Source organism: Penaeus monodon, chromosome 8 (genome assembly GCF_015228065.2).
Source record: "Penaeus monodon isolate SGIC_2016 chromosome 8, NSTDA_Pmon_1, whole genome shotgun sequence".
NCBI classification, from domain to species: Eukaryota; Metazoa; Arthropoda; class Malacostraca; order Decapoda; family Penaeidae; genus Penaeus; species Penaeus monodon.
In genome coordinates this window covers 13,733,197-13,750,541 of record NC_051393.1, presented here as the reverse complement: position 1 = coordinate 13,750,541, position 17,345 = coordinate 13,733,197, and the positions used below count along the sequence as shown (strand labels likewise).

The window sequence follows — 17,345 nt, the reverse complement described above, 5'->3', positions numbered from 1 at the left end:
TGTCAGCCTCCGTGATTGGGAGCGAGCGAGAGGTCACGCTGATATTTTGTGAGCGAATAAAAGTTGATGAGCGGAAGTGATGTGACTTCGATACATATTTCTGTGCGTGTGATTCCTCCGTTTTTATATTTTCTACTTCTGGCTTGATTAAAATTGCATTGCTATACTCAGTTTCCAAACGTGAAAGGACATGCTTGATATACATTTAGCTTGTACTGCAATATGTCATGTTTTGGAATACTTTGCATTTGACCTTTTTCGACAGCATTCTGGAGGTCAACTCTGCATCTATGGAATCTCTAGATGATGGAAATGAAGGTAAGTCTTGTTAATATTTATTTTTTTACGATGTTAAATATAGCACCTTTGATACTGATGATTAATAATAATGATTACAAACTCGTATGAGAACAGTGCGATATTATGAACTTAGCACCTTAGAATGTGTTTTTCTGACTTAAAATGTAACTTTGAAATGATGTATATTTATGTATATGTATGTATATACATATGTATATAATATATATATATATATATATATATATATATATATATATATATATATATATATATATATATCAATCTGTGCATAATTTGCCAAAAGGAAAATCATACGTACATTTTTTGATGTTGATTAAAATTAGCATCCGATCATTTTTGTAAGAGTTAAACCTCGCCTAGGACCGAGATATAGCATTCACCTATCTCTGTTCTTTTTATTAAGTGATTTCAGCCAACAATTCTACCCGTTGTTAGGAGATTGAAACGACCTTTTTGTAAGTATTTTCTCTTAATTTTTTTTCCTTTCCCCCAGAACCCAGTCTAGACGATATTGACGCCGATCCCGAGCTCCGGCTTTTAGACAAAGAGCCCGAGCTATGGGTTCACACGGTCGAGAAGGAGGTAAGCCCCCCCCCCCTTGCAGTTCAAAGGGTGTTGGGCGAGTGAGGGAGTTGCATGGAATCCAGGGGGAGGGGATATGGGTGGTGGATTTTATTTAATTTTTATTGTTTTATATATAGATAGATAGATAGATAGATAGATAGATAGACATAGTTTTTTTGAGCGAGACGTGTGCTTTGATATGTTCCTGTATATTGGGTGTATGTCGAGTAAGTTGTTATTTTACTTTGTTATTATAATTATAATTGTTTTTATTATTGCTAATATTATTGTTATTATTGCTATAACTACTGCTATTATTATTACTGTTATTATTATCATAATTTTGTTATTATTATATATTAACCCAATCACCCCGGATTTATGTTCAGTCCCTTGTAGGTTTTTGTGAATTTTGTTACATACAGATGGCTCCACATGTGCTCAGCCTCCAAGGAGTCTATCAGTAAGCCCTACTGACTGATCTTGATTTCCCCATTCCTTGAATTGGCGGGAAAATGCGTTTTTCCTTTTAATACAATTGATATCAATACTGTTATTGTTGTTATTAATGTTATGATTATTAAAGTATTATTAAAAACTTGTTAACATTTAAGACAATGAAATAATGCAAAAGATCCTTTCCAAAAGTCAAGGAAAAGGGTAAACAGGTGCGAAAGGTAGGACTAATAAGTGACCCCTTGATGACTAAGCACTTGTAGAGCCATCTATGTGTGAATACAATAAATAAACCTGTGTTACAGTGGGCATGGCATGTATTCTTGCCAAACGTGGCGATTGGGTTAATCTTAACCATCGTTAGTCATCATCATCATTATTATTATTACTATCTTTTTTATTATTAATTTTTATTATCATTAATATTATTATCATCATTATTATCGTTGTTGATATTATCAACATTATTGTTATAATTGTTATTACTATATATTTGTTTTTAAGCATAGGCTTATAATGAACGGAAACAGCACGTAAGGGTATGTCACTGAGCTTGATAACAGCAAACTTTTAACGGCTATGGCGGAAGCACTAACTACTTCATTACAGAGAATGGTAGCTTATGAATACAAGTCTCCGACTTCGCAGAGCTTGTAATATGCAGATTAGACATGTAATTCTGAAATATATACCCTCGGTATAATAAAGGGTGATATTCTGATTTCATAAATGTATTTTGTAGAATTATTTTTATAAGGTATCTGTGATTTGGTTGATACTGAAATTTATTTTTTTCAGGTGGTTGATAAGTTGACAGAGAAGCAGGTGAAAAAACAGGAACACGTCTATGAGCTTATAATTACAGAGAAACACCACTGTCGCATGCTGAAAGTCATGCAGAAGGCAAGTACCTGATTCATGTTTCAAATTTTGCTTGTTTGTTTACCTTGTGTACTTTCGTTTTTGGTTTTGTTCTCCTTTTCCCTTTATCACAGATACATTACTGGCCTCTCTCTCTTGAATGAGGCGGGTTTATTTCAAAGCAATATGGCCACGTAGAAGATAATGATACATAGATATAAAATGATAAGATCGATGACATAAGCCCCCCCCCCCTTCCCCCTTCGCCAGGTGTTCGCCGAGGGCATGGCTCGGGAACTGAACATGCAGGACTCTAGGATCAAGCGGATCTTCCCGTGCTTGGACGAGCTCATCACGATCCACTGCTCGTTCCTGTGGCGGCTGCGCCAGAGACAGAGGAGCAACAAGTACATCGAGACCATCGGCGACCTCCTCGTCGACCAGTTTCTCGGGGACAACGCGCAGGGGCTCAAGGACGCCTACGGACAGTTCTGCTCGCAGCACCAGGACGCGGTGAGGACCTCGGGCTTTTCACGTCCTGGTACAGACCTTGGGGAGGGCTTGGCCGGAAAGTGTGTCGCGCGCGAGCAAGCGAGCGCGCACGCACGCGCACAAAGACACATACACACACACACACACACACACAGACACACACACACACACACACACACACACACACACACACACACACACACACACACACACACACTCACACACACATCACACACACACACACACACACACACACACACACACACACACACACACACACACACTCACACACACACACACACACACACACACACACACACACACACGCACACGCACACGCACACACAGACACAGACACACACACAGACACACACGCACACGCACACACACACAAATTATGTATATATATACATATATGTATATATATACATATGTATATATACATATATGTATATATACATGTATTTATATATACATATGATATATACAAATATAATATCAATATATCATATACTTTAAGTACTATATATACATATACATATATATACATATATACATATACTATATATCATATATACATATACATATATACATATATATACACATATACATATACATATATATACACATATATACATATATATACACATATATACATATACATATATATACATATACATATACATGTATATATATGTATATATGTATATATATACATATACATACATATACATATAATATCAATTACCACCAAGAGTAATGCGATATCTTCGTTAACTATACACTGCTATCCCCGCCTGCCGCAGGTATCGTACTACAAGGACATCCTGAAAACGGACCGCAGATTCCAGGCATTTATCAGACAGAAGTCCAACCACCCGCTCATGAAGAAGAAGGGCATTCCCGAGTGCATCCTGTTCGTGACGCACCGAGTAACCAAATACCCGCTGATGCTGGAGGCGCTCATGAAGTACAGCAAGGACCAGGAGGAGGAACTCAGTACCTTGAAGAAAGCTCTGGACTTGGTGAAGGTAAGATTCGCTGAAAAAATAAGTGTACTTAATTTTTTTAGCTTCTTTTTCTTTGAACTAAAATATTATATATTCTGGATTCATATAAATCACTTATTACCTCCGTATTCTCTTTCAGGACATTCTTGTAAATATTAATGCTCAAGTTGCTGAGAAGGAGAGAGAGCAAAGATTATTAGAAATATATCACAAGATAGATGCCAAATCATCAGCACTATATAAGGAACAGAAGTTTAAGAAGTCTGATTTCTTCTCAAGAAGTAGAAAACTCAAGTAAGTAAATGCATTGTGGCTCATTGCCTGATTGAAAATGTGTCAGCGAATAAATTGATAACTGAGTCATGAGGAATCCTGTTTAACATATCTTAAAGAATCTTTCTAAAACTAACTTATTATATTTATTATAAAAAAAAAAAAAAAAAATGGTGGTTCTTGAATTTAGCAAGGGAGTCATATTGCTTTTAATCCAAACCCGTCGAGCATGGCATGTTCGTACATGCCATTCCCGCTGTGAGTTTACTTTATTAATTGTTTTTTTCACGTAGATGGCTACACTTGTGCTAAGTCACCACTGAGCTAATTGCGAGTACTACCTGACTCGCCTGTTTACCCTTTTCCTTGATTTTCAAAAACATTTTACGTTACCTTATTTTGCTGTTCCTAATGCCTATAACAGTATAGTAATTATAATGTCTGTAATAAAAATAACACCATCGATATTCATAGCATTAGCAAAACGTTTTTCCCGCCAATTCAAGGAAAGGCGAGATCACGTAAGGCCACTAATTAACTACTTTATGGCAAAGCACTAGCAGAACCATCTATTTGCAGAGACATTTCACAAAACAATAAAAAACGAGCACAGTATTTTTCCAGCGACATTGGGTTCAGAATGATTTTACTTTCAGATACTTACATACATCTTATTTTACAGATTCGAAGGTTCAGCGATCTTAAGTCAACAAAAGGGCAAACCCATTCTGGTGCAGGTTGTGGTGTTATCAGATTTAGTCTTCTTCCTTTTGGAAAATAACCAGAAGTACTACTTTTTCTCGCCTGATTCAAAGGTCAGTAGCTGCTCTGCATTCTTGATTTATTGCTATTTATTCAGATGTTGGCATTGTGAATTAGAGATGGAGGAGAGATGTTAGGCTATAAATGATAATATTTTGGCTTAAAAATTATATATTTTTTTAAACTATAGGGTTAATATGTATTTCATTTGATTCTTTGTTTCTTTCTACTTTTGGATTGACTGTTAAAATATTATGTATCATGGAAAAAAAATATATAATTGTGGTGACCGGTTATTAATACAGTGTTCCAAGCAACTATTGTATTTACCTGCAATCAGTCGATTGTTCCGAATGACATATACTAATTTGTCAAGCGATTGTTTCAAATGACTGTCATATTAATCCATTATTAATTGATTGTTTCAGTTGGCGGTCACATCTATTAATTGTCTACTAACCATGCTATACGTTGATTGTTCCAAATAACTTATATTAATTTGTTATTAATAGATCGTTCTAAATGACTGTCATATTAACCTTTTACTAATTGGTTGTCTCAACAGCAGGCTGGTGTTATCCCATTAGACAAGCTTATAGTGAGAGAGAAGGCAGGGGAAGGATCGCGTGCTATCTACCTTATCTACTCGAAGAATACCGCAGAAATGTTCGAGTTTGAATGCCAACATCCAAAAGATAAGAAAATATGGTTGGAATCTATAAGGTACTCTTCCTGTTTGTTATTTTCTTCTATTCTTTTCTTCACGCAGTCAAGTATTGTCATAGAGGTGTGTCCGATATTTGTTAGGGTTCTCAAGAATACGAACTTGTCAGAAATTAATTTTTTGGGGAAAAAAAAATCATATTTTGTACATTCATTTGCCTATTTTTTTATTTTATTTTTTTACGTGTTTATTTCTTGCATCACAGAGAAGCCATTGATCAGTGTCCAGATGAAGAGGACATGGGCGATAACTCCAGCGAGAATTCCAAGTTGCAGGAAGCCAATTCCGAAAAGATCCGGGAAATACTAGGTAGATTCAAGTTATTAATCCGCTTTAGCTACACACAAGGCCAGATACACACAGTATAAATGCTTCATGGCACAACTTGAAATATATTTATGTATTTTATATTTTCATGTATTGTAATATACACCATTCTATTTCTAATCTTGTATATTTTGTGTGTGTGTGTGTGTGTGTGTGTGTGTGTGTGTGTGTGTGTGTGTGTGTGTGTGTGTGTGTGTGTGTGTGTGTGTGCGCGCGCTTGTGTGTGTGTGCTTGTGTGTGTGTGTCTGCGCGTGTGTGTGTGTGTCTGCGCTTGTAAGCGTGTGCGCGCTTGTGAGTGTATTTGTTTGTTTGTTTGTTTCTAATGTTATGCAGCACACATTTTAATGATACATGATACTTTCAGGTATTCTGCAGCACAAAGACAAGGATTTGGCAAGAATATGTGAAGACAAGATGAATGCAGTGACGGAATTGCTAGAGTTGTTAGGCAATGATGAATTCCCTCCTACTCCACAGTACCGAGCACTGCTTGATGAGCACCATTTAGATCACAATGCTGCTCGAGACTTGCAAATAAATTCACTCATGGTTAGTGGCCAAGAAACTGTAAACAAGGAGTGTGTGATTTCAATCGGGTTTAATGGTTAACATCGGATAGTAATTAAAAAACGAATTCCCCCCACTTCCCATTTGAGCTATATAGAAGCAAAAAGGGATTTTTAAAATTTATTCTTATAGATATACAGTATGTGTAGTTCATTTCTCAAAGAATGTTTCATGATCTTTATTAATGATTATGAATTCCAAGAAAACATTTTAGTGTAATCTCATCTTAAGACTCTGGGAAAGTTCTTGCTCATTGGAATCTCTCCATAATAGGAAGTCTTTACTTTACCTTGAGACACTCACACCTAACTGATTCATTCACAGGAAGCCCTAAGATTAGTGAGTGGGGCTTGTGGCTGGGGTTCTAACCTCGCTCGTTCAGTGAGTTCTGTGGGAGAACACCAGAGTGACGCCTATGTGTCGCCCAGCCTCCCCAAGAGAGCAGAAACATTTGGAGGATTTGATAACCCCAATAAAGATGCCACCGGACATCCTCAGAAACGTAAGTCCTTTATAGTGTTTATTTTGCTTTGTTTTTGTCCTCTTTTCTTGTTTCTTAAATCTTGTTGTTTTATTTACTATTGTATTTATATTAAATTTTAAATAATATAAAAAAAAAGGTTTTAGTTTATTTTTTTATTATATGATAAGCTTTTTAATGCTTTGGATCATTAGTGTATATAAACTTGTTTTTTACCATCATTATGTGCTCGATTTGGTTAAGTAAAAGAAAACTTTATTGTACAGTTTCTGATAGATTAGTCATTTATAATACCTCAATACCTATTTGCTAAATTACTCTCACTGATCTACTTTGTTTTTCATAAACTGAACTTTTTTATCATCTATAAATGTTGGTTTTTTGGAAGGAATATGATTATTAGTTTTTAGGTATTGAGTAAAAAGACTGGTAGTGTGTCTGCAGAAAGAATCTTTTATTTCTTTCCTTCTTTGAACTTTGATATATATTAATGTACTGTGTTACAAACTAACTACTAGTAAACCTAAATCATTCATATCTGCAGAAAGGATACTTTAAAGTGTAAATGATGGCATTTATTAATACTTTTCCCTGTCTTTGTAAATCTCCAGAGTCTGGAGGGAAGAAGAAGAAGGACAGTCGCATGTCGCTGACCTCAACAGGCACAGGCGAAAGTGATATTATAGAGAGCCTTAAGAACCGTCGTCCATCTGGCAGCACACTTGCAGTTCGTTCCTCTCAAGACAACTTGAGCATTGTGTCCACGCTATCTGGAGACTCGTCCAGTCAACAGCAACATCAGGCTGTAGCAGCTAAGCTTATATATTGGCTACAGACTTCCTTGGTGCTTAGTCAACATCACTTAACCCAATTCGATATGTAGGTGTATGCTGCTGTTACATGTTTTCTGTTTGACTAATTAAACTGTTGTTGAATATATTATGCAAATACTGTAATAAAGTCTGTTCTTTGATTGGTTTATATACTTTTTTGGGAAGTTCATTATCTTAATTGCAAACAGTTTAATTGATTCTATGTTGAAAATTTAAGTTTGACATGACTGAAATGCTGACAATTTTTTTTTGTTTGTTTTGTTTTTATTGCAAACATGATGAATGGTAGTGCAATAACATTTTATTACTTATAAATTTATTTTTTGTAATGCTAAAAAATAAAATTAAATACTCCCTTTCCCACCCTTGCAAAGTTCATTCTTATTTTGATTTGATTTTTTTTTATGGCCACACTTGAAGATTTGTGTATAAGTATTCACAATATTTAAATTTTTTTCCCTAGGTTGAGGTCTAAGTTAGTTGTTGGTGGGGCCTCAGTTGATGGACGATTCCGACACTCTCAGAAGTTGGAAGAACTTCGAAATATACAAGAGCAGATTAGCCATGAAAGGGCCCAGTGGATGAAGGAAAGGGATGCCCAGGAAAAGTGGATTGCAGAAAAGAAAATTGAACTTCAGAAAAAGGAGGTTAGTTTATAGCCTTCAGGTTATCTTTCAGGAAGTTAGAGAAATGTTAAAAAACTTAAAACTTATCATAGTTAACTTTGTGTTTGTTTTCCTCCTTTGTCCCTATGTTTTGCTGCTAATATGTGTGAATGCCTGTCATTACCAGATATTCTAAAATCAAGACTATATGATTTATCTTTCATTTGTGAAAACTATGATGAAAGTAGAAACAAGATAAGAATTTGATATTATAGTCTATCAGAAAACCAAAATAAAGTAGGGAAAAGATTTATATTACTATGAAAAGAGCCTGGAAAAAATTACAAATTTTCATCTTTGAAAGTGACCTCTACCATTTTCCTCCAGGAACACCTTCGCAGCGAGCAGCAAGATGTCCAGCAGCAACGCGAATTGTTATATCGCAAACTAGAGGCTCTCAAGGCTCAGGGTATCATCCTAAGTCCCACTCTAACAGTTCTCACAACTACACCACCAACTCACACAGTACATGAGGAACACCTTGCAGGTATGGTTTTGTTCTTTAATCTCAAGTCTTGGCATTTTTGCCCTTTTATCTTGTTCTTATTGAGTATAATATCCACCTGTTTATTAGATGAATAGTAAAGGACACTGCTTGCTATGCCTATGGAATTTTTCTTCAAAAGTATAGTTATTAATTGATTACTTAATACACATGGACTTTATATCTTACAGGAAATGTAAGTGGAAGTGCAGGTGATGGCGGACAGATGACTCAGGGATCTCCACATAGTTCACCTACCAGTACAGCAGCCCCCACTCGCCCTCGTACCGATCACAAGCATCGCAACTCCACTGCTTCAATTGCCAACCTCATCAAGCGTGACTCCAATCAGTCCTTACCCACACACCTCATATCAGCAGCTAACCAGCAGAAGGCATCTATATCAGTCAAACAGCAACTCCCAATGAAGCTTGCCAAACTAGGAAGCAGCAGCAGCACAGGCTCCTCTTCAAGCAGCGGTGGTGGCGGTGCATCCTCGCCCAATCAGGACCGCATTGACCACCACCGGTCTCATATCAGCCCTGGGGCCAGTGGAGGAGTGCAGCAGATGCTGCCCCTGAAACTGAGCCAGGGGCCGAATGAGGGCAAAGGTTCCCGCATAACTGTGGGGTACCAGCGCCTGGCCTCTCCTCCCCCATCCCTTGAGCCCTCGCCAGGTCCATCCCACCAACGCACAGGGTCATCCCCTGCCACGCTACAGAATGGGTCTTCAGCTGTCAGTCCTGGGGCACCCGCTCCCACTGCCACCACCACCGCCCAGGGGGCTCGCGCCACCCGAACCAATACCTACCCAAAGTTGACCAGTAAACCTTCCGTGCCCACCACTCGTGCCAACACCACGCCAGAGGGATCACAGGAAGGTTCAGGTGTGGGATCCAGCACACGCCCTGGTCAGCGCATTAAAGATCCTGACACCAACCAGGACATCATATTCTTCTAAGAGCTTTTATCCAGCTAGCTTTTCTAGGTTTCATATAGTTCAGTGGTGTGACCATTAGGCTCTCGTTTTGGATGAGCAGGATTGTCATACTTCTGCGAGCCGCAATTAGCGTCTTTCCCTGTGATTAAGGCATTCCTTCCTTTATACACACCACCACTGGTACATGACCCTTAGTGTTATTACGATGTGTAAATTGTATGCTGTGGGTCTGGGACTTGTACATAGAACACTCATACACCCATGCACACTGTCTTCCGGCTACTGGTACACAGCACTGGTGGGAGCTCGCACTCTGTGTGATAGATGCACCCTCTATAACCCCTTGGCAGATGCTGCTTAGCATGTATTGATGTGCAAGGTCAGTGGATCAGTATTCATAATAAGCTATGATAGTAAATTTTTATATACGGTAGAGAGTGAAAGAATATGTGATGTAAAAAGTTTAATATGTTTTGACTTGAATGGCTATTTTTACATATGAATGTAAGTCGTGACTGGTTGCACATTCCTGTGGCCTTTACTGCCCTCTGCGTAGGGAAGGGAGCAGCCTCAAGGGGAGAGAGGCTGCTCGTCCTCCAAAATGCATTTTCGTGCGGGCTGTCTCGGGTGGTGTCAGTGCAGCAAAGCTGTACATTTTCAGTCTTACCGATTTACCTAATTCTTTTATATATGTTTTATATCACTTATAGGTTTTAATTTTAGATAGTGTAATTTTAACAAATTCCAAGTAGCCAGGTTGGCAGTGTGTACATTCCAAAGAGTAATTATTTCCATGTTGTATTTGCTGTATGTTAGCCCAGATGGAATATAGGGTATCCTAATATCTACCACGTATCTAGAATTCATTGTTTTCTGAAAGCTCAATGTGTATCAGCCAAAACTTCCAGGCAAGGCTGGCAAAATAGGTCGAAAACTGTGTATAGCCAGTATAATGCTGTGTTAAAGACTTGGGTAATATGTATAGCCAGTGTTAAAACTGGGGGTAAATTTGTTGTGCTGAATGTTTAGGTCAATGTACATTGTAATTAAGGATGGCCAGCACAAACAACATTCCTTGGGGTCATTTTTTGTGCATTTCATAAGACCTAGACTTTGAACAATAACATGTACAGATGTGTCTGCAGTGAAGAGAGAGAGAAAAAAAAAATATCAGTACATACTTACCTCTCTTCAAAATATGATCCCTGATGAAGGATATGCTGAGAGATACCAGGCAGTCCATACTGTGAAATGATCAGCAAAAATGAGAATTGTATGTTCTGTGCTTTTATAAGAACAATCACAAGTCATATTTTGCTATTCACATTATGGAAAATCAGACTTGTAGATACATTAACAAGGCTTAATTTTGCTGATACTCACATCATAGTACCTCGAAAACCTGATGGAAGATTGTAAAAATTATGGTTGCTGTTACCTTCCCTTTTGTTACTTTTATAAAAAGAGAGTTTTGCCACACCATCGTTAAGGCTGCTTTTTCCTTTTAATTGGATCAGCAAAGTCGATGGATATGCATTGCATACGGCCCAGGTTTTAGTTCAGTGAAAAATGTGCCGCATTATGTGTGTATCTTCTGCTTTGTTTACAGATCATGTTTCATGTTTGGTCTTCCATACCATAATAGCTGAACCTGCTCTATGGCAGTCAGACAACTCATTCTTAGTGGGTAGGAAATCTAGATTTACTAAATACATCTTTTTCTATATTGCTTTGGTTACTTCATTCGTTCAGCCATATCTAGCTTTTTAGCAACAATTCATTCCTTATTTTTATAATCTCTTGTCAGTTATATGGGGTTATGTAGGGGGTATTTCAGCTAGGTTAGATCCCTCACTGTAAGAGGTTCTTCTACCCTCTCTGAAGAAGAAAATAAGCATTCTCCTTATAGCTGAGAGATAATAGTGAAGGTAACATATTCCAGAGATATAATTAGTATTTCTTAACTTTACCATCTACCTAATAATCTATATGGCAACTCTCTCAACAATAAGTAAGGGTTCAGCTTCCCAGTTTTTATCAAAAAAAGAAACATTCCAATGTGTACTTAGGTTGTATTTAAAATGTCACACTAGAATTATGTGTTCTTTCCATTAGAATAGTGTCCTATGTTCTGGGGGATATTTAAATATTTTTCTGCAAGTTAAATGCTGTTGTTTCTTTATCAGATACCTATGCCTTTATGCACATCAAAGTTGCACTTGTCCTGTGAAGTCCTCTCTGGCAGTAGAAAATATATGCCCATAAATAGTCCTAAACAACTAGAACTGGTGCTTTAACAAGTAAACAGGAAATCAGTGCAACTTTTCATTCATAAAGGGAACATCTGGAACCAGTCACCCTGATTTGTACTCTAGTGTGTCATTTTTCACAGCATCACAGAAAATTCTTGTAAGGCATCATGAGCCTAGTCAGTCTGGCAGCATGTGATATTATAATACCAGTGGACAAGACTCAATAATGAGATCTAAAGAGGTTGATCTGATTTGAAGAAGCCTTTGCTTGAGAGCAAATGCAGTTTAATACATTATTTTGTGAATAGAGTCCAAGGAATAAACTGTTTATCACGTTAAAAGTTTTTCATTTAACCAGACTTGTAACATTTATTCACTAACTCTCTCATTCTCACTCTCTCTCTCTTTAATACCATATCCTAAACTCCTGTGCGACTTTTGACGCATCGCAATCTCGCCTCTCTCACTTTGTCTCCAATACGTATTGCGCTGCTCCTCTTAACATACTCGTTTTTATTTTTGTCAATCCTGGTCACTCCCAACGAAAATAGCAACATCTTGAACTTTGCCACTTCCAGCTCCGCCTCGTCTCTTTGCCTTGTAAACTCACTTCGCAAATCCATCCAGCCACTTATCTCCACCTATTCCACCCTACCTGCCCTTTACTTTTCTATGACACTCTCCATTACTTTGAAGCATGGACCTCAAGTATCTTACCACTTCTGTCTCCACCAACCTACTGGCTACTGCACCATTCCACCTTCTTCCCTTCCATTCACACACATACTCTCTGTCTTCCATTCTTCTCTTCAGTGCATACCTCTGCCTCTCCTGGCTGTCCTCAATTTGCCCCTTACTCTTACTGCAAATCACTGCAAATCATCCATGATACAATCCCACTTCCACTCTGAAACCGTCCACCGTACATACTGTGCACCTTGTCCGTGTTGCATTGTCCTTTGCGCATCTTGCATTACCCTCACTCTCTTCTCTGTTACTCCTGACTTCCTCATACAATATCATAATTCCTCTCTTGGACCCTGTCATAACTTTTCTCTAGATCTATGAACACACCTGGTCCTTCTCTACACTTTACCAGTCTCAGAGAAAACATCATGTCTGTATTACTCTTACCAGGTATGAAACCACACTACTGTTCACCTCTCTTCTCAGTTTAGTTTACACTAATCTGTTCCAGGCTTTCATGTTGTGGCTGATCAACTTTATCCCTCTGTAGCTACTGCAATAATAACAACAATAATCATAATATAATATCAGTAAAATAACAGTAAGGAAAAAGTTCTGTGTACTACTACTACTAATGATAACAACAATATGATTATATGAAAACAATTATAGTGATAAAATAATACTACATACTACAACTGCTACATAATAATAATAATAACTAATATGAAAACAATAGTTGTAAAATACTACTGCATACAACTACTAATAATGATGCTTATAATGATGACTGATGACTACTGATGATGATTTTGCTACATACAAACTACCAATAGTGACTGATGACTGATGATGATGATGCTATTGATGATGATTGATGATTGATGATGATGATGATGATGATGATGATGATGAATAATGATGATACTGATAATGATATTGATGATGAATGATGACGACAACAACTGTTGTAAAATACTACTATATACAAGTACTACAACTAATAATGATGACGATGACAATAGTTGCAAAATACTACTAAACATATACTACATACAATAATGATGATTATAATGATGACTGATAATGGTTATTGATGATGATTGATGATTTTAACGTAATGTGCCTGAAAAAAGTGTTGTACGAGTTGAATTTACCTATACACATTCGGCGTGGGTTAATCCATTGGCAACAGGCACCTAAACTTTATTTTTGTTTTCTTATGAACTTTATCTAACACGACAGGCTCTAAAAGTGCTCAGCCACAAAGCAGTAATTAGTAGACCCTACGTGACCAACCCTGATTTCCCCATTACCTTTAGAGATTTTTAAAAATCAATACATTAATATTATCATAATTATTATTATGACTGATATAACGTTATTAAATACTGATACAAACAGCGGAAACCTATCCAAACATGAAGGAGTGGTAAACAGGTGACATTGTTAGGACTAGTAACTAACTCCTTCGTGACTAAGCGCTTGTGGAGCCACCTATGTGTAAACAAAATTAATAGACTAAATAATAGTGTATGTCCTGCTATCGGCACATCTGGGTCGAGTTTTGTTACGAGGCATAAAAATATGGGAAAAGGGAAAGACCAATACTTTAATCTGACAGTCTTCATGAATTTTGTTAACACAGCTCAAAAGATGGTCCTGCTGTAACACCCACAAGCAGCTTTGCACATTTACATTATCTCGACTAAACTTGGTAACAAAACGAGACACTATGACAAATGCCAGATTTTGGTATATGAAATTTGTTAAGCCCATGACGACTAATTACATAGGATATCACGAGAAAATTAAACCAGGTGCAATATGTTTGATGTTCAATATATGCTAATGACATATCCCCTTTTTGTATTTATTTTGTACACTTACGATCAGCTAAATAAGTAATACAAATGCATATTAAATCGTCATGTCAACATGCCTTTTGTCCATAACCCTTTTATTAAAGTAAATGAACTTCAACAAAACAAAACAATCAGATTAATTAAATAATTTGGAATAAGTGTATTTAAATTATCACTTCCTCTTATCTATACTTCTCTTTTTTTCCTCTCTCTTCTTTTCCTTTCCCCTTCACTCTTTTTCTCCAAAATAGGTATCAAAAACACACAAAAGAATATTTGAGTAATTAATTAGTAATGCTAATAACTTGAAGACCGTGAGAATGTCACGACTTTGTCAGTGTTCACCCGTTGATGTGCCATTTCATATGAAACACGATTCGAGGCTGGTTATCTACGTGAAGACCAGTGTAAATTATATATTGCGAAATACTATCAACCGGTTTCTTACATGTACAATACAACATTTTAATACAGCATATCAGTTCTCTCTATTTAAGTACCTACTTACAACATTATTTGGTCTAAATACTTTGTATATTCAGTAGTTAACACTGGATGAAGCCAACTGTAATTTGTTACTATACAATATATTTCCCAAACAATATTACGTTAACCACATTCTCAGTGTCATCAGCTGTAGCTTCATAAAACACTGTTGGGAGTCTCAGCGTCGTAAATGGCGTAAACACTTTGAAAACCGATGTTACATCCGAGTAAGTCTTACATTGTCTTTCACTGAAACGAATTCAAGTGAACGAGAAATGATTCGTGTTTTCGTGTGCGGATATACAGATATTCGCACAGTGATTGCGAAAGCGGTGAGTGGCAGAGGGCGAGAGTGAGAGTGAGAGTGAGAGTGAGAGTGAGAGTGAGAGTGAGAGTGAGAGTGAGAGTGAGAGTGAGAGTGAGAGCGAGAGTGAGAGTGAGGGTGAGGGTGAGGGTGAGGGTGAGGGTGAGGGTGAGGGTGAGGGTGAGGGTGAGGGTGAGGGAGAGGGAGAGGGAGAGGGTGATGGAGGGGAGGGTAGAAGAGAAGGAAAGAGAGAGGGAAGACAGAAAAAAGAGAAACAAAGAGGGAGAGAGAGGGAGGAGGGGAGCAGAAAGAAAAAGAGAAAAGGAGAGAGAGAGAGAGAGAGAGAGAGAGAGAGAGAGAGAGAGAGAGAGAAATAGAGAGGAAGGAGGGTAAGAGGGAAGGAGAGGGTGACAGGGAGGGAGAGAGGGAGAGAGGGAGAGAGGGAGGGAGAGAGAGAGAGAGAGAGAGAGAGAGAGAGAGAGAGAGAGAGAGAGAGAGAGAGAGAGAGGAAGGAGGGTTAGAGGGAAGGAGGGGTGACAGGGAGGGAAGAGAGGGAGGGGAGAGAGAGAGAGAGAGAGAGAGAGAGAGAGAGAGAGAGAGAGAGAGAGGAGAGAGAGAGAGAGAGAGAGAGGAGGAGGAGAGAGAGAAGAGAGGGGCGAGAGAGAGAGAGAGGGAGAGAGAGAGAGAGAGGGAGAGAGAGAGAGAGAGAGAGAGAGAGAGAGAGAGAGAGAGAGAGAGAGGAGAGAGAGGAGAGAGAGAGAGAGAGAGAGAGAGAGAGAGAGAGGAGAGAGAGAGGAGAGAGAGAGAGAGAGAGAGAGAGAGAGAAAAGGAGATGGAAAAGGGAGGGGGGCAGAGAATGTACTTTTTCAGATAACACTTACTTTGCTGAGATTGGTCAGACGCATTCAATGTCACGCCCTCCAACTAGCAGGGGTGACCAATAACGGCGTAATGCCCATGGCATTGCTGCCATACTGACCTAAGCCACACCCACATTACTTATGGCTTTTGACCATCACCTTGACTCTTCACGGTCCCGCTCAGACGCTGCCTTCTCCCAGGGGCCATCCTCCAGGGCCCCCGCCATTCCGGGACTACCCACTGTCTGGGTCTCTACTCCTGCACAAGCCGATCACTTGGTATCTCCACCCTCCATCCATGTTACACTACTATCAACCTTCTCAAATAAACACTGCAAGCAGACTGTGAGTTTCCATTAACCAAACCCCTGACAGACTGGTAAATAGGATGGGTTGTTTACAACACAACCCTGACAGAGAGAGAGAGAGAGAGAGAGAGAGAGAGAGAGAGAGAGAGAGAGAGAGAGAGAGAGAGAGAGAGAGAGAGAGAGAGAGAGAGAGAGAGAGAGAGAGAGAGAGAGAAAAGGGAGGGGGGTAGAGAATGTACTTTTTCAGATAACACTTACTTTGCAGGTGGAATAATGGAAACAAAAAAGGGAAGAAATAACAGTAACAGCTTAAATGACAAAATATTTCAAGTAACATCTTGGCCTATTAATTCAACCATTAATGTACTCCTAAGTTACTATTTTTTCTCCCTACAAGACAGGTTGTAATAAAAGACTAATTCATTTAGTTTCATTGTTAATTACAGATAAAATTTATATCTTTGGTTACACTTGCCAGTATATCTTGAAAGAAGACAGCCATGTACAGTACATATATCTTTTTTTTTTTTTATAATGGCTACTCCTGTTGAACTGTGGGTCCATGCTTGCCTCTCCAGGAGAATGCTGTTCATGACCATGCACCATGGTTGATGTAAGAAAAGGGATCTAATAAGGCAATGGCCAACCCTAAACTCCTCCAAGGCACTGCCTTAACCCCGAACAAGGGAGTCCTAGGCATAAAACACTTTTATGAAATAAATATAGAAATACACATTATATATATTTATATAGTTACTTAATAGCACATGATGTATCACTAATATTCTTTTCAAAACAATCACAGTGGAAAACTTAAAGATCA

General features: G+C 38.1%; 2 protein-coding genes across 6 annotated transcripts in view; one reads left to right on the top strand and one right to left on the bottom strand.

Moving 5' to 3' along the window:
• The window catches only part of LOC119575884 (rho guanine nucleotide exchange factor 18-like), a 188,740-nt gene extending 176,387 nt beyond the window's left edge, over window positions 1–12,353 (top strand). The window contains exons 16-30 of the mRNA XM_037923422.1: window positions 266–318; window positions 815–903; window positions 2,140–2,244; window positions 2,473–2,715; window positions 3,501–3,725; window positions 3,844–3,998; window positions 4,660–4,792; window positions 5,305–5,462; window positions 5,669–5,772; window positions 6,155–6,339; window positions 6,682–6,859; window positions 7,450–7,717; window positions 8,135–8,318; window positions 8,664–8,823; window positions 9,012–12,353. Of these exons, the coding sequence (XP_037779350.1) occupies window positions 266–318; window positions 815–903; window positions 2,140–2,244; window positions 2,473–2,715; window positions 3,501–3,725; window positions 3,844–3,998; window positions 4,660–4,792; window positions 5,305–5,462; window positions 5,669–5,772; window positions 6,155–6,339; window positions 6,682–6,859; window positions 7,450–7,717; window positions 8,135–8,318; window positions 8,664–8,823; window positions 9,012–9,781 (3,010 nt within the window). The 3' untranslated portion in view covers window positions 9,782–12,353. The remainder of the gene's footprint in view (window positions 1–265; window positions 319–814; window positions 904–2,139; window positions 2,245–2,472; window positions 2,716–3,500; window positions 3,726–3,843; window positions 3,999–4,659; window positions 4,793–5,304; window positions 5,463–5,668; window positions 5,773–6,154; window positions 6,340–6,681; window positions 6,860–7,449; window positions 7,718–8,134; window positions 8,319–8,663; window positions 8,824–9,011) is intronic.
• Window positions 12,354–16,941: 4,588 nt separating this feature from the next.
• LOC119576174 overlaps window positions 16,942–17,345 on the bottom strand; it is a 9,514-nt gene continuing 9,110 nt past the window's right edge. For all 5 annotated transcript variants that reach the window (XM_037923744.1, XM_037923743.1, XM_037923745.1 and 2 more), the window contains one exon: window positions 16,942–17,345. This exon is cut by the window's right edge and continues 1,680 nt beyond it. In XM_037923744.1, the coding sequence (XP_037779672.1) occupies window positions 17,336–17,345 (10 nt within the window). In that variant the 3' untranslated portion in view covers window positions 16,942–17,335.